This window comes from Eutrigla gurnardus, assembly GCF_963514095.1.
Source record: "Eutrigla gurnardus genome assembly, chromosome: 1".
NCBI classification, from domain to species: Eukaryota; Metazoa; Chordata; class Actinopteri; order Perciformes; family Triglidae; genus Eutrigla; species Eutrigla gurnardus.
The window spans coordinates 11,854,960-11,876,519 of record NC_139915.1 but is presented as its reverse complement, the minus strand read 5'-3'; the positions used below and the strand labels follow the sequence as shown (position 1 = coordinate 11,876,519).

At 39.8% G+C, this 21,560-nt stretch overlaps 1 protein-coding gene across 4 annotated transcripts in view; it reads right to left on the bottom strand.

Annotated features, from left to right (window-relative positions):
• The window catches only part of LOC311014575 (protein diaphanous homolog 3-like), a 172,294-nt gene that overhangs the window by 134,496 nt on the left and 16,238 nt on the right, over positions 1–21,560 (bottom strand). For all 4 annotated transcript variants that reach the window (XM_084011242.1, XM_084011245.1, XM_084011244.1 and 1 more), the window contains 4 exons: positions 5,648–5,722; positions 5,454–5,523; positions 2,712–2,848; positions 1,885–1,990 (listed from right to left, as the gene is read on the bottom strand). In XM_084011242.1, coding sequence (XP_083867368.1) covers positions 1,885–1,990; positions 2,712–2,848; positions 5,454–5,523; positions 5,648–5,722 — 388 coding nt within the window. The remainder of the gene's footprint in view (positions 1–1,884; positions 1,991–2,711; positions 2,849–5,453; positions 5,524–5,647; positions 5,723–21,560) is intronic.

Below are 21,560 nucleotides of genomic sequence, written 5' to 3'. Positions count from 1 at the left end.
ATGTTATATCTTAAAATTGCAATAGATAGGCAGCATTACAGTGTCACAAAATCATTTTATTGACATGCGAATGGGGTGCAATGGGCATCACGAAAACAACACCGTTGTTATATTTAAAGATTATAACAATTATTGAATGATTGCATACCAAGCACATATCCTTGGGGTTCAGTATACACACATTTATTCAAAGTAAAATCAATACGCAGAGAGTTGAAACTTGCTGGAGGCACTTAATCAATAGCACGAGACAAAAAGGGGAGCAAGAGTGATCACTGCAATGCTTTGCATCATTTTTCATGAGTAAAACTACATTGAAACATAAACGCTGGAGTATGTGAGCATTTTATTTCTGTAATGTGATTCCAGCTCATCATCCATTTGAATCACTCATATCAGTATATTCAACCATCTACATAGCCTCAGCTTTGTATTCAGAATCATGAATTTGTGCTTTCCTACACCAAAGGCTGTCATGGGAGACTGTGTATAAACGTAGTCAAGCAGGACAGAGAGCCTAAGGCCACATAGTGTCATGGTTAGGATAACAGTATCTGTGCTTTAATAATACACAGGGTTAAAAGGAACCTGCACTGCGTATTAAGAAGTGGAAAATTATAAAGCATCAATTGCTTTTTTCCTTCTATTTTTTGTGCCGTCTTTGGGTGTCCCTAGAGTTTTTTTAAATTGACAAAAAGGTTACAGCAGACTGAAAGCAAACACTATGGACAATCCTACAGAGGGCAAAAAGAGGTATCACCATTTAAGTAAGTTTAACTTCCAACTTTGACAATGTTTTCAAGAGTTTTCTGCTCATGCGCGTAGGTGTGTGTGTGTGTGTGTGTGTGTGTGTGTGAGTGTGTGTGGTAGGAACTGGATGAATGATAACTCGCTTCACATCCCTCAGCTACCAATTAAAAATGCAGACAACATCCTTTAATCATGAATTGCATTATTGTGACACAAACTGATGCGGCCCCCTGATTAAAGCAGCCCATATGCAATAGCTCAAGTGTATGTAGCAGCAGGGAGATGATTCGCATAAAAGCATTATGTCCAGAAAGAGAGGGTTTAAACGTAAAGGGAATACATAAGATGACAAAATGTGCAATGTACATGGACAGGAAAACATTTGTCAAAGCATAAAATGGCTAAGGAGGGATTATGAGACATTGACTTTGGGACATGAGAAAGGGGCAGCTTCTATGAATAGATTAGAGAAATACATTTTATCGTCGTTTGATTGTTTTATTGTGTTGTCTTGTTATTGTTGTGGTATGTTTGTTTTTCTTAGCTGTTATTGTTTTTTATTGTGCAATGAAATAACTCCTTGTTCAACAGTAGTTACAATATTGTTTATTTTACAGCTTACGACTAGATGTTCCTGTTTCTAAATTGCTAACAGTGTTATCATTAAAGGTTATTACATTTTGGCAACTGCAAATCATAGAAGACCTTTATCTTAATTGGGCAACTAACACCATATCACAAGATTATGTTCATTACTGCAAATGGCAAAATCTGAATAACATGTTCTTGAAAATTAACCTTAACGAGAACATTTAATCAACATCAATGATAAAAAAAAATGTTTGCCCCAAGAACTGTAAATACATACTAGGTATTGAATGAAACAAGAATGCAAAAAATAACAATAGGTGCTTCAATGTTGTCATGTGACTGGATGAGTGATTTGCAATTCCTAACACCAAGTTCTGGCTTAAAGTTTTTACTAAAATGATCTTTATCAGGCCAAATAATGTGTAATAATGTGAGTAACTAAGAGACCCATGATCACAGCGTGGTTGTGTTGTTAGTAAATAGAAGAAGAAATCTGAGGGTAAAGACCAGGTGTTTCTGGCTGTACGTATACTTTGCACTTACTGTTAATTGAACCGACCGATCTCGTAGTCCCTGCACAATGGGACTGAACCTCTCGATGGCTCGCCATTCCCCTGCTGTGGTGATTGCTTCAAGGACCTTTTCCAAACTTGATGGAAAGATGAAATGCATGAGGGAACAATTGGGAAACATGAACACATGTACTCATTTTTAGGGATTTTGACCAGGAGCTCCTATTCCACTACATTCGAGGATCCTGTAGTGGATGGGCTTTCCCAGAGAATGCCATTGCCATCAACATATAAATTGACTTCAAACTTGAGTAGGATTGTGATAACAATCAAAATGGATAAAGTGGATAGTAAAGTCAATAATTAAATTATTTCAATAATTAAATACATTTCGGTTATATTTTATAATTGAAATTGCACACCGTATCACCTTTTTTTAATTACTCTTAAAATATATCAATCTCTCAACCTATTTCCCCTGCAAATGGTTTCTTCACCAGGAACAACTCTTGCAGTATATCATACAGAACAATATAGTGAAACCAGAATTGTGATACATTCTTTTGAGAGTGACACTGGCACTCACAAAACACAGGCCAAAATCAAAGGGCTGTTTTAGGCAAAATCCTAAAGCTTTGTGATAAGGTGAAATGTTACAGGTGTGGTGATATCGGCCACGTTGTTGTGCAATTGCTGCAACTGAGGAAAGTTGGGCCACGTGGCAAAATATTAGCTAGGGGTACCTATCAGCCCATACTAAGGGAACCTTACTTTTGCAGAATCCAAAATATAAACGTTCAAATTACAAAAGCAGTAGGACATGGGTATGTTGAGAGAAAGAATGAAGCCAGAACATACATGTTCTCTTCGCCCACAATGCAGATGGCAGACAGAAGCTTTACTACGTCAGTCATCATGGCAGCTTGGGTGGGATCAATGGCTTTTGCCAGTAATGCAAGACTTTTCTCCTCCCCCAGGATTCGATCCAAGCCATACTGCAGAAAACACAAACACAATACATGATTAATCAAATATGCTGTGATTCTCCTCATTTGCAACAACAAGAACACAATGTCCCATGAAACGGTGAAACCAAAATGTATGACCTTAGGAACACGAGACTGATCCAAATTCAATACATCTACCTGCACTCCAAATTAAGTTTGAAAGATAAAATGTCTGACTGGCAAGACTCAAGGTTAACAGTGATTTTAGTTCCATTTATAATTCAGTGCCACTCAAAGATCTGGCACAGCACAGTTTATTGTGCAAATGAACTTGGCCCCCGGAAAATGTGATTAAATGGCGAGGCGATTAGCCAACTGCTTTAGAATAATTCTGCTGTCTGATTCTTAACGTATGTTGTATACTAAAGCCATGAAAACCATCATTACAAATACCAATTATCAGCTCAGTTGAATACGTATCTGCAATAGATCAATTGTTTACCTACTTTGTAAGAAATATTGTAGTTTTGTTGATTTTTCTGTCACGTTTATGTTACGTGTTCTTTAGCTTTCCTTCACACATACTTTTTTTTTTAATGTTTTGAGCAGTTGTCTCTATACTTTGTAAAAACCTCATTACATATAAAGAAGATACTTTCTATATATAGAACAAAATTGAAGGTGTAAAATAAAATGGAAGTAAAACCTTTCTAAATGCAGGTAAGTTGAAAGGGCAGTTTCACAGAGTGATAACGTTTAGCATTACATTATTAAGCCATTGGTGACAGACGATAAAAAAACATGCAACTTTGTGACTTGATGCAGGAAGGCAGAAGAAGAAAAAAAAAGCTGTACTGACAGCTGGCAGAGAACACCTGTCTTCTTGGCATTGTGGGTACATCCCATCCCAAGATGCCTCTCTAGTCAGGGAAAGGTCTGGGCTGACAGAGAGGCCTACGGGTAAATGTTGGCGTCTGGCGCCTGTTGAGACGCAGGATTACATGAGACCTTACAGCACACTTTGTGCCAGAGCGCCTGCATATGCGTCTCCGTTGGGTTTTAGCTCCATGTGGCAATATTTTTTTCTACTGTGGAGTAACAAAATACAATGAGTGAAAGCGTAAGCACTGTAAAATAAAGCTACTTCAGTAGGCCTGGGTGATAACTCAATATTATTCTCCACTGACCTGAAGTGGAAACATTTTAGATACAATTGTTTTATTGTTTTGATAATTCTGTTGCTGAACTTAAGCAAATTGCTTGAACAACATAAATTGCATAATAACTAAATAACAAAAAAAAAAAAAAAGCTAAAAAAGAACTTGGAAAAGCAAAAACACTGATTGAAAGTGATATGTGGTACTTCCAGGTGCATTAAGGAGCAGGCTACAAATGTCAGCTTGTCTGAATAAAATTAATTTACCATACATAATGACATGACTTAAATTACGTTGGTGAGCGTTGCAAAATGTCAGTTTCAATACATTACAAAAAATATCATGCCCTGCCCTCCTTTTTTTGTCATTTCAAAATGCCATTTTTTTCTTTTCCTTCTGTAGGTAATTTGTTCTCTGTAATACAAAAGGTTTCCTGTGTTCCTTATGTCCACTGTCCAAACTCTGCTATGGAGTATTTGGACCAAACAGACACAAGAGCTACAGTAAGGAGTCCCAGGAACTAAACTCTAAGTTTATCCACAACTAAAAGTACATTGCACAATACTGTTGCACATCTGGAATCCTTAAAGATCATGCAAATAGACTGCTTTGATTGGGTGTGCAATATTCACACACAGCAAAGTAACACAGAGACGCACTGTTCTGTGATTTATGGTTATTTATTTGTGCTGTAGTACATTACCACAACAGTCACCCATTCTCTCAATGGCATCTCATTGCCTAATTTACACTCTTTTAGTCACACACTCTGTTAGGTACCAATTTAACAGAGTGGGGACTTTTTGCGAGGCATTAACCTTCAATCTGTGCAAATATGTCACAGAGCGTCATCCAGATCCCCCCCCCCCCCCCCCCCCCCCCCCCCCCATTTGGCTCCATATTGTTGTGGAGCTGCTCTTCTTCTCCACTGGTCATAAACCCTTTGTAAAAGGAATCCCAGGTGCCTAATTTGGTAATTGCATGAAAACACCAGATGTCGATGTGGGTGGGATTAGAATTACCCTTTGGAGATCAGACTCAGCTCAAAATACAAAATAGTTATTTCAGATTAAAAAAATGTAGCCAAAACTGAACCTATTAGCATTGACATAGGAATAGTTATTCCTATAATTCTAACTTTTGGTGGAAGAACACCCACCACCACAGTTGGTCTATAACAGTTAATCAAATCACAAACAATCTTGAATTAAGTTAATGTGGGCTATTATGTCCAAAGACACAAGACAATAAACAATGAATGAGATTTTACTGTGCTCACCAGATCACACCATACAGTCATGCTGACTCAGTTTTTCATTGAAAAATATACACACAAAAAATGTGAATTAACTGAAAGACATTTCTCCTTATAGATGTTTTCTTTCAATGACATACCCACATAGATAAACTCATACTTCACAAGGCAACTTAGTTGTTCCAAAATTGAGAAACAATTTGATTGGGTTTACTCACACAAAAACATCTGCTATAATTACCTTATTGTTCATGAAGGCTTTGAGACACTGGACAACTTTATGTTGATTCTTTTTGTCGAGCTTCTCTTGCCTAGGGACACAAGAGAGTGGTGAGGAGCAGCTGGTTTCTAATGTACAGCATGAAGTGTGAAGGGTGTACATTGCCATACAGATAGAGGACTCATGAATAGAAGTGTGTGAAAGCATACACTTACTGTTTCTTGAACAGCAACCTTTCCAAAATGTCCAGCAGCAGTCCAAGACCCTCATGTCCGAAGCTCTGCACCCAGCTGAAGTGACAAACATCAAATAAATATTACATCATGTGTAAAACTGACGACAACGCGTAAGAATGCTAGTTCATAGACATTTGTGAGTTGTAGCTCTTTCCAAAGGAGGTCAAGCAAGTTCACACCCCTCTATTTAATACTGCTATAAGATTGGATTTCCATACTGCTCTTTGTGTGAAAGTTGATTTTAGACACATTTTATGGAGAAGGTGGCCTTGATGGATCTTAGGACTGTTGCCTGTGATTAAGGAGTAATATTGAAAGCTTGCAACTGACATAACATAGATCTATTTTTTAAAGGGCACATTTCTTTCCATCCAGTGATGGAGCTAAAACTTGAAAAAGGAAATGTGCGTGTCTTCAAAGATACCCAAACCCATTTCTTTTCCACATCATCTTACATTAAAAACATCTTACATTAAAGGGATTTTTTTAATAGTCATTGTATATTGAAAAGGAGGCAGTCAGCATGCCCGCATTTAGGAGAAACAGACAGGTACCACCACAGCAAGCAAGGTAATATACAGCTATAGATTGGGGAAGAGGCATAACTTATTTTAGACACCTAAAAAAGGCCCACCTGGAAAGATAAATCAATACCAGTTAAAGTGTACACTATATTTAGATTATTTGCACCACTATTTTGCAACACTGAGTCACTCAGTTCAGTTCGATGTTGGAGGGGCTGTCTAACTGCAAGATAAAGCGGTGAACATATTGTAAATATAGAATACAATTAAAAGGATAATGATTTTTGATTTATTGCCTTTCTTTTAAGCGGCTTAAATATGTTTTGTTGCTGCCCACGTCCACAGCAGTACATTGTTTTGTTCTCATGTCTTGACTTTATGTATTTTGTTTTGGGACTGAACACTGAACAGCAATCAAGTAAAGACAACAATTACTTTTTCTTGTCCGGGCAGAAAAAGAGGAGAAAGAGCAGCGACAACTTTTAGAGAACAGAAGTTTTGACTTTGATTTAAATAAGGATCACAAATAGGAGCAAATGCAATGTTTAGGGCGAAAACCTTAAGGGCATCCAAAAAAAAAAACGGAGACACAGACAGCATTAGTAAGTGTGAGTGACTGCACCTGTCTCCTGATCGAAACTGAATAACCTCTCCGAACATTAGCATTCAGTGTTTGTAGTGTTCTAATCAAGAAGCTGCATGCCTCCCAGCATCAAATCTACAGAAATTCTCTAGGTGACAACATAAAATGTGAGGCTGGTATCAGAATTGAATTCCCTTAAAAAGGAGTACAGGGTGGTGGGTAGACCATGTGTGCTAGAGTTTATTTACGCTATCTGTCGTTACATTGTTGCGGCAAATGGCAGATGCTTGTTTTTGTATCACATCACTGTGCCGAGACACAGACAGCTAGTAAAGTGGGAGGTAGATAGTTGTATCAAGGGTAACACAATGGTCAGTTAATTATAACCAGACGTTCCATGAGTGAAGGTGTAAGGAATGTTGCATTGTTTAGGAGTAGATGGCCCAACTCTTAACTCAAAATTAGCTATCTGGTGGGGCCCAGAGACATAAATTAATGTTGTCTCTCTTAGGGTCCATTTAGAAGCTAGCTATAGGAATTCAGACCATATGAGGGAATTACGGAGTATCTTTTTGCTGCCGAACTGGCTAAGCTACACATGACCTTATAAGTACAAAATATAGCTTTAGGATGGAGCGCCTGGCAACCTATACATTTACTAAGGTGACAAGATGAGCGAGAAGAGGGCAGATCAGGAAGGAGAGTGCTTTAAAAGAAAGACATGTGGCAGGGAGAGTTTAGATTTCCTTAGATTCGAGTGCAATAAAGGACTTCTCAGGTGGAACAGGTGCAGAGGCTCTAGGAAGGACTCCAGGGATTTGAAGAACCGGGTGTGCATGCACGGTTTCAGACGCAAGCTTGATATCCGTTTAAATAAAGTCATAAATCATTCCACCTGCCTGACTCTGAAGATTCATTTATCACCAATCTACACATCAAAATCTCTGGGGAAGCGGCCTAAGAAACCATCCATCCATCCATCCATCGTCTACAGCTTATCCTGTATTCATGGTCACGGGGGGCACTCCCATTCACACTGTCAAGCAATTTAGAGTCATCAATGAACCCGTCTCGCAGGAAGCCGGAGAACCCAGACAGAACCCACGCTAACACGGGGAGAACATGCAAACTCCACACAGAAGGAAACCGAATCAGACTCGGGAATCGAACCCGGGACCCTCTCGCTGTGAGGCGACACTGCTACCCACTACACCACCAGCCGCAAAAGAACTACGTGCGGCCGCCTAAAAACCACATAGGTTTATTAATATAGACTGAAAAAACACCAGCCTGGAGACACCCTGACTGGCTTGAGTCATCCAAATACCTTATTGAATTGTGTAACTTCATAAGGATGCTGAGTCGATCTATAAAGAAACCCATGTACTGAAGTACTTGACTGTAGTGGGTATCACACGGATGTTACCATCAAATGTTCATTAGGGTCGAGCAATCGTCTGTATTTACTTAATAATACTTCTTTGCTGAGAAATATAGCTGAAGTCTAGATTGCTTGTGCATACTTTGGGAATCAGAGATCTTTATGTCCAAACTATACCCTGCGAGTCAGATGTAGGATTGTGAAGGACATTGATGTATTTCAGCCTCCATAGCTAAGCCATTACATATTAGGTTTTAACATGGTCAAGGGCGTTCATTTAAACAAAAAAACAACACTGATCTTGAAAATGCTCCTCTATGATTTAGGCATATAGAAAAACAGTAATGAACAGTTAAGTCTTAGAAATGTTCACCACAGGAACATTTTTGACCAGTTATGCATGAAAACTATACATGAATGAAGTAGAACCCGGAGAGAACCCACGCTTACACGGGGAGAACATGCAAACTCCACACAGAAGGAACCCGGGCCGACCCGGGAATCGAACCCAGGACCCTCTTGCTGTGAGGCGAGAGTGCTACCCACTACACCACCGTGCAGCCCGTTTCGGTTTTTAACCGAGGAATTAGAAGCTTGTTCCTACTTCCCTCCGCCTCCCCCCTGTGATAGTGGTACGACCTGAGGGAAGAGGGGCTCTGTGTGTGCAGGAACACAGCCCTGCGTGCTGATTGGACAGGATGACCTGGGCTTTGTTGATATTTTGCAAAACAAACAACAGGCTCTACGTGCACGTAGAGGCACGCTTTTTTTTCTAAAACCAGATGATTTATGTTGTTCTATCGGAGCGTAGTGTCGGCTTAGGTGAATATGATCAAAAAAATGTTGCCGACTGGGACTTTAAAAAAATGGATAAATCTGATGGTCTCTTCTGATCAGCCATTATACCGATCATGACTCAAACTACTTAAAAATAATATCAGCTGATAATGACTGGTGGCCGATTAGCTGCACAATTAATTGCACCTGTACCATTCCCAAAATATCGAAATAAACTTTTTTCATATGAATTTGCATTTTGTGTTTGCTTAAAACGGTTAATGGGTGTCTGGCTATAGAAAGCAATATTAATCAAAACTGACAACCCTATTCAACCTCCTTTAAAATCACCAACGCTTCAATTTTACCCGACCTCTGCTGTTATAAAAACCTCATTGTGAACTGCTATCTACTTACAAAAGGAGGGTAAGAGGCAAGGAAGCAAAGTCGTCTGCATCATCAAGGTGTATGAATGTGTATGTGACAGTTTCAAGGAAATAAGGGAGGCTGACAAAAACTGCCATTGTCATTCTGATGAAGACAGAGAATTCTGCTGCCAAGGTAGCCAAGTAATGAGACCTTTTTTGGGGGGGGAGGGGAGGTAGGCAAGGTGGGGGTCTTGAGCTTCATTGCAATGCATAACTCAGTGGCAACTGCATGCTAGCTTTTCATCATCAGTAGCTGAGGCAGAGAGCAAAGGAAAATAACAAATTGATCTATAGCAGGAATTACACAGATACCAACACACCTGTACTGTCGGGGTCTGCTGCAGCAAATTGGGAGGACATCTGCGTTGAAATGTACGAGCCTTTACAAAGGGTTTCAAAGGCTTTTGGTAAAGGGCCTGGCAAATGTAGTATCAGAGCCAAGAAAGGGACGAGATAATAGCTGTCGACAACACCTGAAGAAAAGTCTCATCTTCAAGGGTGAGAACCATCAGGCTGAGGCAATAATGTAAAGGAATTTGTCTTTGTGTCACAGTTGAAGGTCAGCATGCAGAGCGCAGGTAGGCACTGTGCAGTTCTATTGATCTTGTACATTGTGCTAACTCACATAACCTACTACTTGTATCCTCACATTGTACGTAACAATTAATTGGCTATAAAGCAGGTTCTCACATTGAATGCAACCACAGAATCAGGTCAGGTCAGTTTTGTCTGGTGACAACGCCAATAAAGTTCATTCAAGATGGAAACTGAAAACAGACAGAGGCTACTAAAGGAGAGTTAAACAGCATTACTGTGTGTAATTCTATTATGAACAGAAAGTGAGAAATTCAGTTGTATATCACAGCAATCTAAAATAATTGATTGTAAATAATATGAACTGTCAGTGATCTTTTAACGTTTGTTCCGCATGATTACTGGATTTATTATGATGCAGTAAGCATCATGTGTTCATACCATATACTAATCTGGAGCCATAGCTGAAAGGGCTATTATAAGGCTGAAATTTCCATAGAAGAGTAGTCCATAAAATAGCAAAACAGCAGTATCCACGTTAATGATATCAATAGAAATTTTCATGATAACAACTTCCAAAGATAAATCAGTAGCTATATTCATATAGGTAAATAAATTGTAAGTGCTTTGTAGATGGCACGCTGTCTGTCTAGACTCTAAAGTAATTAGTATTTTAAATTCTGTTTGCTATTTGGCAGCCCTTGGGTTTCATTAGTTCCTAACATCTGGCACCCCTCCCAAATGAGAATCTTTAATCACATTCTCTGCCTGAATGTCCTCAATGTTTGCAGCCATGTTGTGTTAAAAATGATCTGAAAACACTTTCCGCAGCTTTTCTTTGCTAGAGAAAGTGCAGCACTGATTTAAGTCTGACTGCTACCTGTTATACTGTTATTGTCATTGGTCAGTTGGCATGATGTTGCAGTCGACAATCAATCATTTTATACCCCGTAATGTGTTATAGACGACAACCGACGCCGCATCTGGGACGCCTCTCGGCTTGTTCGATTTCTTTTTACTTTGACCAAAAGGAAAACAAACTGATGTGCTGCACAGATGAGCACAACAATGCCAAAGCAAAAGTGGAATGATGTTGGTGCTGTGAGGTGGAATTGTGAAATGGAGGAAATAATTATCAAACTATGTTAACAATACCCCCGCTTTGTTGATGTGTACTCAAGGGCAGAGTGAGGCGAGAAAAAAGCTGCTAAAAAATAGCAGAGGTACTTTAGCACCCTGGTGAGCAGGGATGACATCACACGTCGTGAAAGACAAACAGCGATGATTTGTCAAGGACTAACGTGTAGTCTGTCATGTCTCTTGGCCAAGTCGCAATAAGACTTTATGACTTTTTAATAATCTAATCTGACACAGTGACCATTGTACCCAACACAAATATTGTGTAGTCAGGCATAAGACACAGAACAGACAGTATCATGTGCAGCATGGACTGGTGATCCGTTCAATGTTAACATACTGTAGGTCACAGAGTAGATCTACAGTTTTCCATGGCACATTTGTATTGTGTTTTAAATATGAATGTTAATTAAGGCTGCTCCCAGTAATAGTTTATATTTACTAGAATAAATAAAGAACATACACAAATGATTGTATTTTGCCTGAACGGCTCAGTAGTAATTGATGTTTGTGTCGTGTCAACATTTTTGTTTTTTGACACAGAAGTTGCTAGGACCAGTGAACTTGTCATGTCAATTAAAGAAGAATGGTTGATATTTAACTGTTCAAGCCAGCTTACATCAACCTGTATATCTGTGTTGATCCACATTTGAAGATGAATTCACCATTATTTTCTGCCTACAAAGTCCCACCCACAGGCCGACCAAAAAACTGTAATTTTACCTTCTTGTAAAATGCACTGAATTCAAACTTGATGGAAACAAAATAAATCAAATCATCCAAATGAAATCATCCCTTAATTCACAGTGTGAGGTGTGAACATATTGGGAGAGGAGTGAGAGGGAGGCCAGAATATTTTCACATCTAATGGAGGGAATTAAGGGGTTATCTTGACCAAACCAGAGTTGGTGATTGTTTGAACTGTGTAAAGACTAACCAAAGCTCTGGAGCCACCAGAGTGGCTCCAGAGCCACCACAGTGTTTTCTCCCTACTATTAAGACACTGATGGAAAATGGATGGGAACATGATGTGGAGAACAGCTGTCCATCTACAACTGACACACATCCATCAGGCTACTTCAAATCTTCCATGTCTAGTGTAGGCTACATCGCCTAAAATTCTCAACATGACTTCTTGTGAAATTATCTATGGATATGGATTAGATACTTGCTTTTATTTCATAATTAAAATGCAATAAGCAGTAATTAATGCTCACTCAACAGCAGTATTGGACTGATGGCTATCATCTCAGAAAGACACCAAGAAACAGAGCAAAGAAGAGCGAGCATTGAAAAATAAGGGAAACAAATTCATTATCCCATACCCTGGAAAACAAAAACAGTCATAAATCAAAGAGAAAAATGAGACACCTTATCTGGCTAACTTCACAGCTAAGGTAGCTTGACTTCTAACGGAGTCTCAGGAGAATGCCTCCAAGGTTCCCAGGCAGTGCAGCGCAGTGTTGCACTCCGCTACAGCAATTACGAACAAGAAATAAGGAATTAACTTTAAAATGCTGTCCCAAGTATAGCATGTTAACGGACCACAGGAGGGCTCTCCAGGGACAAAATGGAAGGATGCTGAAATCACAGCAATGTGAAACATCTGAAATCAAAACAGAGGTCATTCCATACAGTAACGCCGGATTAAAGGCTCTCTAGCAGATTGCTGCTAACAACAATGCTGCAAGTTTATTAAATTTCTCAACTGTTACCTTATTAAAGCTAAGAAAAAAATTATAATAAGAAAAAACATTATAATAATATATTTGTTTAAATGAAGATTTTAAAGTTTTCTTTAAATCTTCGCCAAATCGCAAGAATATTCATTAAAGCAGGTACTAGGGGCTATAAGTAACCATTCCAATTATCACTTAACATAAAACATGTAACAAAACAAATGTATTAACAATTTTTAAAAATACACAATAATAATCAGGTCAAGTCACTAATATAATAATATTATACCATGAACATATTTACCGGACAAAAACATGAATGGGAAATAAAATGTTATGTATGTGTGTTTTTTGTAGCCTTGTGTGTGTACACTACTTGGGTGGGAGGTATATGAATGACAGGAAAAGCATCCAAGGTTTATAAACAAGGTCGGTGTAAGTGGAGGCAGGCTAAACTTTACACTACTTTACAGCTAAACCAAAAAGTAAGAAAGAAATCTGGAACCTGAAGGTCAGTTTTAATATAAAATCAAAAACCAATTTCCACTTGTTTGTCAGATCCATTTATCAAATCCCTTTAATACAATTACATCCTGTAGCCTTACTGGTCCTGTGGGCTAGTACTGTGGCCTCGCTTCACAAAAAGGGAGAGAGCCAGAATAGTGGAAGTGGGTAAGGCATACAGGGGTCAGAGACAAGCGTCACAGGACACTCCGGAGCTGCAGGAAGTACCAAATTACCTCTAAGTCTGCCTGCTCGCCAGAAGAAAGCTGATGAGGGAGCACACAGGTCTGCCAGCCTATACCTGACAACACCTGATATCGGATGGAGGCAGTGAATGAGAGCTGTTTGCTACAACAGTGCCAAGAAAGTGACAAAGTGTTCGGCATCCAAAAACAGTGGAAGACGAAATACCTTTACTGCCATATCAATCCTACAACTCAGCTTGTAATGGTGCTATAAGATAGCAAGGGGTTACCGCTGTGAGCCCACTGTTTCTAGCCAAAGCATATTTATGATCAAGCCAGACTATGTCATTACGCGTGAGCCTAACTGTCCATTTTATTAATGGTGACTAAATAAAAAGTCTGGGCCTACAGGCCACATTTTCCTCGAGGATCACATAGTTAGGGGTCTCATCATCAGCAGTGGGTACACAGACTATTGCCCTTTACAGATTCAGTATAATGGGTGCTCATTAGAGGTGGGAGAAATAATCGATCATATGATGCATTGTGATACTTTGTTGAACGATTCTCTATCAATGCAGGAAGTGTTTCTCATTCAACATCGCGGGAAATGACTGAGCAGCTGCAACCCAAAGAAAAAAAGAAAACCACCGCCAGCTTTCCTTAAAGCCTTAAAATGTCTGGGAACACCTTGGATTTCATGAAGTCAATGGCAAAAAAGAACTAGACGAGACATGTTACTCTGCGATAAAGTATGTAGGCAACCCAACCAATTTGAGAAATCATATCGCCCATTTCCATCCCGAACTAACATTAACAGAGAAAACAGCTGTGCCCAACCAGGAAAGTATTGAACAGACACACGTTTCCAAGCTGGAACCGAAGGGCCAAACAGATAGCCTAGTCTGTGGCCAGTTTTATCGTTAGGGATTTGCGTCTTTACTCGGTGCCAGAATGTGCAGGAGAAACCGAAAGCCTTCATTTTCCACAACCAAGGAACAATATCCCGTCCTGGCGATTTTTCCCAGACACAGCCAACAGTGATAGCAAAGCTAAAGTAACAGAGTCAGTGAAAAATGCCAGTTGAGGAGCAATAACCTGCGAACCTCCTAATTCTTGGACATCCGTTTCAACAGACAGCTCATTATATTTGTGACGACTTGAAGCTACCGTTGCATGTGCAAACAAGAGCCTTGTACCAGAGCCACAACTCGATCACAACTAACGATTTGATTTTGGTAACTAATTATGCCATTTTCAAAAGGGGCAGTTCATTGTGTGATTTACTTGTTACAGGATTTTTAGAAATAAAAGGGTTTGAATTCACCTGATTGTTTGCATTAATGGATAAAAAATGTACCATATATTTAAATCCAAAATAGAGATGCATCGAGAATCATTTAATAATCCAATCGTGACCCTCTGAATCGTAATCGAATCATGAGGTGATTCATGAGGCGATTCCCAACACTAGTGCTCATGTAGCCAGTATACATTATCAATATATTATTAACGGTATCATGTAAACCTTTGAATGAAAATAACATTTTCATGCAGGTGGTAATACCACGATTCCTAGATTGTAGACATTATTTTACATAGTGCATATTTTATATGACTTGATGTGTCACTGTTTTATTTGTTTATTGATCAATGCAAGAATTTATCTAGTTTTATTTTCATATTCCATTTGTGGTCCTATTTTTACCAATGTATTTTGAACATATCTAGTCATAGTTCATCACTAATATTAATTTAGTCAATCATATTACATAAGTTAATATGGTCACTACACTATTATAATTGTAATCAAAGCAATGTCTCTTAAAAACAAAACGTAAATGTTTACAATACAGTGGGGCAAAAAAGTATTTAGTCAGCCACCGATTGTGCAAGTTCTCCCACTTAAAATGATGACAGATTAATTATCAATTATCAGTAATTTTCATCACACTTCAACTGTGAGAGACACAATGTGGAAAAAAATCCTGGAAATCACATTGTAGGATTTTTAAATAATTTATTTGTAAATCATGGTGGAAAATAAGTATTTGGTCAATAACAAAAGTTCAACTCAATACTTTGTAATATAACCTTTGTTGGCAATGACAGAGGTCAAACGTTTAATGTAGGTCTTCACAAGGTTTGCACACACACTGTAGCTGGTATTTTGGCACATTCCTCCATGCAGATCTCCTCTAGAGCAGTGATGTTTTGAGGTTGTCACCGACTTCAAACTCCCTCCACAGATTTTCTACGGGGTTGAGGTCTGGAGACTGACTAGGCCACTCCAGGACTTTGAAATGCTTCTTACGCAGCCACTCCTTCGTTGCCCGGGCGGTTTGTTTGGGATCATTGTCATGCTGGAAGACCCAGCCACGTTTCATCTTCATGCTCTCACTGATGGAAGGAGGTTTTGGCTCAAAATCTCACGATACATGGCCCCATTCATTCTTTCCTTGACACGGATCAGTCATCCTGTCCTCTTTGCAGAAAAACAGCCCCAAAGCATGATGTTTCCACCCCCATGCTTCACAGTAGGTATGGTTTCTTGGGATGCAACTCAGCATTCTTCTTCCTCCAAACACAATGAGTTGAGTTTGTACCAAAAAGTTATATTTTGGTTTCATCTGACCACATGACATTCTCCCAACTCTCTCCTGGATCATCCATATGCTCTCTGGCGAACTTCAGACGGGCCTGGACACGTACTGGCTTAAGCAGGGGGACACGTCTGGCACTGCAGGATTTGATTCCCTGTCGGCGTAGTGTGTACTGATGGTAACCTTTGTTACTTTGGTCCCAGCTCTCTGCAGGTCATTCACCAGGTCCCCCCTGTGTAGTTCTGGGATTTTTGCTCACCGTTCTCATGATCATTTTGACCCCACGTCAAAATAAATTCTTTAAAAATCCTACAATGTGATTTCCAGGATTTTTTCCCCCCACATTCTGTCTCTCACATTTGATGTGTACCTATAATGAAAATTACAGACCTCTGTCATCATTTTAAGTGGGAGAACTTGCACAATCGGTGGCTGACTAAATCCTTTTTTGCCCTACTGTATATTTACTGTCAACAAAATGATGTTTGCCTAATTCAAGTTCTGAAGCAGATCTGTGCCTGACTGTGTTTGCACAATTTTGCCATCAACTCTAATCAAAAACAAAGTAGGCTCACCAAACCTGGATTAATCATGATTAAAAGCTCTTAACACCAATTTTCTCCCGGCTGTCTTGATAGAGGTTATAGGAAACATAATGAGGTCCCTTTTCTTCAACTCTTACATTCATGTGTCACGCATGCATTAGTCTGTAGAGCAGCAGTATTCATATGTGAACTTAACAAAGTCAGCCTTAAGATGAGCATCATGGAGTAGCTACAATGTTAGCATAGCCAAGCAATTATCCAAACTCCATTTGGAAAACAAGCATTTTAAAAGTTGTCTGCTTGTCGTCTTGCGGCAACATTGATTCAGACTTCTTACAAATCGGCACATGCAATTATTCTGGCATCCTGTTTAGCAGTTTACTGCACTTAAAGCACAACAAAATCTGCTTATGTTGAGGTGTGACTTGGTATATATGGCGAATATAGCTCTGTGAAATCCACAGTGGAACAAATCCATATTTACAAAGCAGCATTAGTGGTTATATTGTCTATGTTTAATAAAACGTTGGTATCCACATGGAGGTAACTTATAATATGATGAAGCAATGCTATTGTTTTTTGCTGTATTTTGAGGGTGTGTTTGAGAGTGGATTATGAGTGAAATCTCTGCATGATGATGTGATTTTGTAACTCCTTTCATCTTACTGAAGATCCCCTTTAAAAGTGGCTTCAACCTCATAAGAGAAAGGTTACTGACCGCCAGTGTAGACAGCCTTCTGTTCAAAAGCACCACTGACACCACAGGAGTCCGTAAGATGATGCAAGACGGCATTCATACTCAATCAGCTGTGAACAGCCTGACAGAACTATTTCTGAGGGAATCAGTGTTCATACACATTTTACCAATAGCTTTCTACGACTTCAAGGCAGATTTTCGTGACTGTAAAACATCTGTGTGAACATGAAAAATATATATACACAGTATATACGTATATCCATATAATACTTTTATTTACTCCTATATTAAAATATAAAATCATGTAAATGTGATTCTTATTTTCTAAGATTGTAAATCGATTCATAACTTCCAAAAATCTATTACAAAATTGATTTCTTTCCGCCATTATGAATCTAAATAATCGCGCCAACTGTGGACTTGTGAGGAGCTGCAAAGTCTCATAGAGCTTCGGTCTGATGACTATATAAGCTCGCAACTTTCGTCAACACAGAGTGTGCGATGCACTTCATAAAACAGGAAGTTATGTAAAGAGAGAGGGATTTTCTTGGTTCAATGACCTAGACAAAATACTCGGGACAAAGCGTTGATACGGTGGATGTTGTGGAGTCGCATGGAAGTTCAACACCAACAGCTGCTTCCAACAATGCTAAAGATGCTAGCACAGCTGACCTGGCTTCCGCATCCATTAATGGTGAGTTCATTCATCTTTTTGCAGTTGTATATTAGTAATAATATAGTTAAAGGAGTCATCACCTGGAAATCGCAATTTCTCTTGTTAAAACATGCATATCTGTGTTTGACCTCAGTTGAAACTTGCCTGAAAGGCTGGAGTTTGAAAGTGGCGCCGTTTTTTCGCTTCTGCTCTTTTTCCGAACAGGAATAGCACACAAGGGTGTGCATTCCTAAAGCACGAGATTTTGATTCTGCGCCTTCGGTGACGTCACCGTGGCGGCTACTTGCATAAGCCCACCCCTCTTTCACCACCCAACCCCGCCCCGTCCGCTACCTGAAATCGCCGAAGCGCCGCCATTATGTTTTGGAGTCTGCATGCAGGCAAGCCCCCCCGGCTCTGTCCTTCCTGCGGCGAATCAACGCGCGCCTCATTACATATTATACAATGCACATCCGGACCAGTCAAAACCTCGCGCGTAATCTCGCGTGATAAAATCGCGGTACGAAAAAGGGTCAGAACAAGCTCAATGTTTGATTAACATTTTTTTTTTTTTTTCTAATAAGTTTTACGAATTGATCCAAAGCGATCCAAGGGGGGCTGGATACGTATAAAACCAGGTGATGACTCCTTTAACAAATATTTGTGCACAGCACACGTGAAGGCTGAATTGTCAACACACAATTAACATTACTTTGGTTACAAAAGCACCTCCATTATCGTCTTTTTATCCCTTTATTTTTTCTTTCTTTGCAAGCACCTCACATTCATTTACAAGCTAATAATAATTTCCTATGTCCTCTGTACATTTGTTGTTGTTTTGCTTTTACTGTATTTGTGTGTACTGTGATTTTTGACATGTCAAAGCACTTTGTTAACTGCTGTTTTTAAAGGTGCTATACAAATAAAGTTATTATTATTTTCATTCACTATTCTAGTGCTAAATAGGGCTGAAACGATTACTCAAGTTAATCGAGTAACTCAATTCCAAAAAATGCTCAAGGCAAAAACTCTGCATCGAAGCTTCATTAAATTCCTATCTTGCGCATTATACAGCCTGCTCAGCAGGGATCATTGTTCCACACGGACCATTTTTGAGTTAGCCAGGGCTCCAGAGTGCGACCATTTTGGGCGCACATGCGACCAAAAATCAGTGAAGTGCGGCCAATTATGTTCCTTGGTCGCACCAGTCCTCCATTCAGCGGGACTGTTTATGTGTGTAGCGTAATGTTTTTTTCCCCACAGCATAAAGAGATGAATCACCACGGTCTGAGCCAATCAGAGGCCGAGTAGGGGCGGGCCTAGGTCTCTGGTTCGATCCAGTCTCCGGTTCTCCACGGGCGGGCCGACATTGTGCAGTACGGCCAGAGCCTGGCTGGGAATGCTGCTTTTACTGTTGGAGCGTCATCGTTCAGAATCATAAAAAAAAAGCACCAGAAACACAACCGGTACCGGGAAAGATGCATGCAGTTTGCTCAGGGACGCCAGACACTCAGCTAGGAGGAGCCGGGGATCGAACCAGCAATCTTGCGGTTTCCAGCCAACCCGCTCTACCTCCTGAGCTAATGCCCCCCATGTATTATATTTTACCAAAACTTTCCAAGCTTGGAAATAGCTATTTTCAAATTCCCTACAAACCCTGTATTATACTAAAATGAATATGACATTAACTGTGAAAATGTATTACTGGAGTCAAATAAACATTTATCTGTGTGTGTATGGTGAAAGGAGGCAGTACAGTGTTAAAATGTCAGTGAATACTAAATGTTTTAGCTTAGATGGACCCCCGTTAAAGTGGTTCTGGCAGAGTAGAGGATAATGCAAAAGAAAGTTGCTAATCCCCAACCTCAGACAGAGAAAGCCTAAAGCAACAATCTAAATCTAAGAGAGGGAGACAACCACGACAAGACTGCCAGGGATCTGCCTGTCAATGTAGCTTAGATAGCACCAAACGAACTCCCCGGCCTCTAGTCACAGTCAGATTTACTTTGTGCTGGCAACACATACACACTTTGACAAAACTAGCCATCCTATCGCAAACAATATCATATTCAGGATGTGCATACCGTCTTATTGCAGTCGAAAAAACTTACGATTACAGAATTCCTAGAATGGTTCTATCTGGAATTTTTACCAAATAATTATTATTATTGAAACAAAAAAAAATAAATGTAAAGAATCAAAATTTTTCTATAAACACACTGTAAAAAAACGTTTAAAATGTGTGGATATTTGTCAAAGAAACAAATATAAGTAATTGGTCCTGGTCCAAGCACTGGTCATCTCCCGCCTTGACTACTGCAACTCTCTCCTGGCTGGACTCCCGGCCTCGGCGACTAAACCATTGCAGCGTATCCAGAACGCTGCAGCACACCTTGTCTTCAATCTACCCAAATTCTCCCATGTGACCCTCCTCCTCCGTGACCTCCACTGGCTCCCTGTTGCAGCCCACATCCAATTCAAGACGATGGCACTGGCCTTCAAGGCCATCAATGGAACGGCACCTATCTACCTTCAAACACTGGTCAAACCACACGCCCCGAAGTGAGCACTTCGCTCCTCTACTTCATCTGGCTGCCTGGTACCACCATCGCTGAAATCAAACAAATGTCGCTCAGCGGCCCGGGATCAGTTTCCCACATGTCTTCTCCCTCTCTCCCCGTTTCCACACATAAAAAGGCTTGAACGGCGCTCTAGCCGAAAAATAATCTTAAAAAAGTAAGTAATTACTATGACCCGGCTGAACATGCTGGTATGCATACAAGCTAAAATGTCAACATGGACAGTAAGAGATAGTAAGAAAGAAAGTGGTTTTAAGGTTGATTAAATCTGAAAAATATATACCGTAGATGACCAAATAATCGCCCGCGTGCAAATACGCGCCTGTGCTCTAATAGCCGCCGGGGGTCCGACCTCATTTGGCATAATAAACGCCTGTTCAATTAAACGCCCGGGCGATTAAGTGTTTACCATAGTCTTGCACAGAAAACAAAAGTTTTTTTTTTAACAGCACTTCACCGGCTCTCACCTCTTCTGTCAGTCAGCCCCTCCTCTCGCTCTCTCTCGCATGCAGGCGCGCGCACACACACACACAGACACACAAACACAGGCGCGCTAGACTGAGGGATATAGGGATATAGATAAATGCGCTAATGTACAGTGTTGAAATTACCGCGATCGACCCCCCCTTCCGTTATCATTCCGTCTTTGTATTTATTGTCTGATGTCAATAAAGATGCGTCGGGGGGAAAAAGTAGTTTTGTTCCAGTGGTGCCATGGTGCTATGGTGAGCTCCTTGTTCTTTGCATGATGGTCTGGTGCTGCTCATTGCAAAAATAAATTGTAGCCTGTTGCAAATACGCGCCTGGTTCTTATAAACGCCTGGGCTCCAAGTCGATTTAGCATATTAAACGCCCAGGCTACTAAATGGTCATCTACGGTAATTATAATTTCTATTCAAGCATTTGCCCTATAATAAATGAAAGGGATAAACACGGTATGCAATGCCAGCCAACATATGCAATATATTTTCATCAACAAATGGACAGATGAAAGAGTGAGGGAGATTTCATTTCGTAACACCTTAATGAAAAAATGCATTACAGTGGAGTCAGTGGAATAACATCTTAAAATAAAATAACA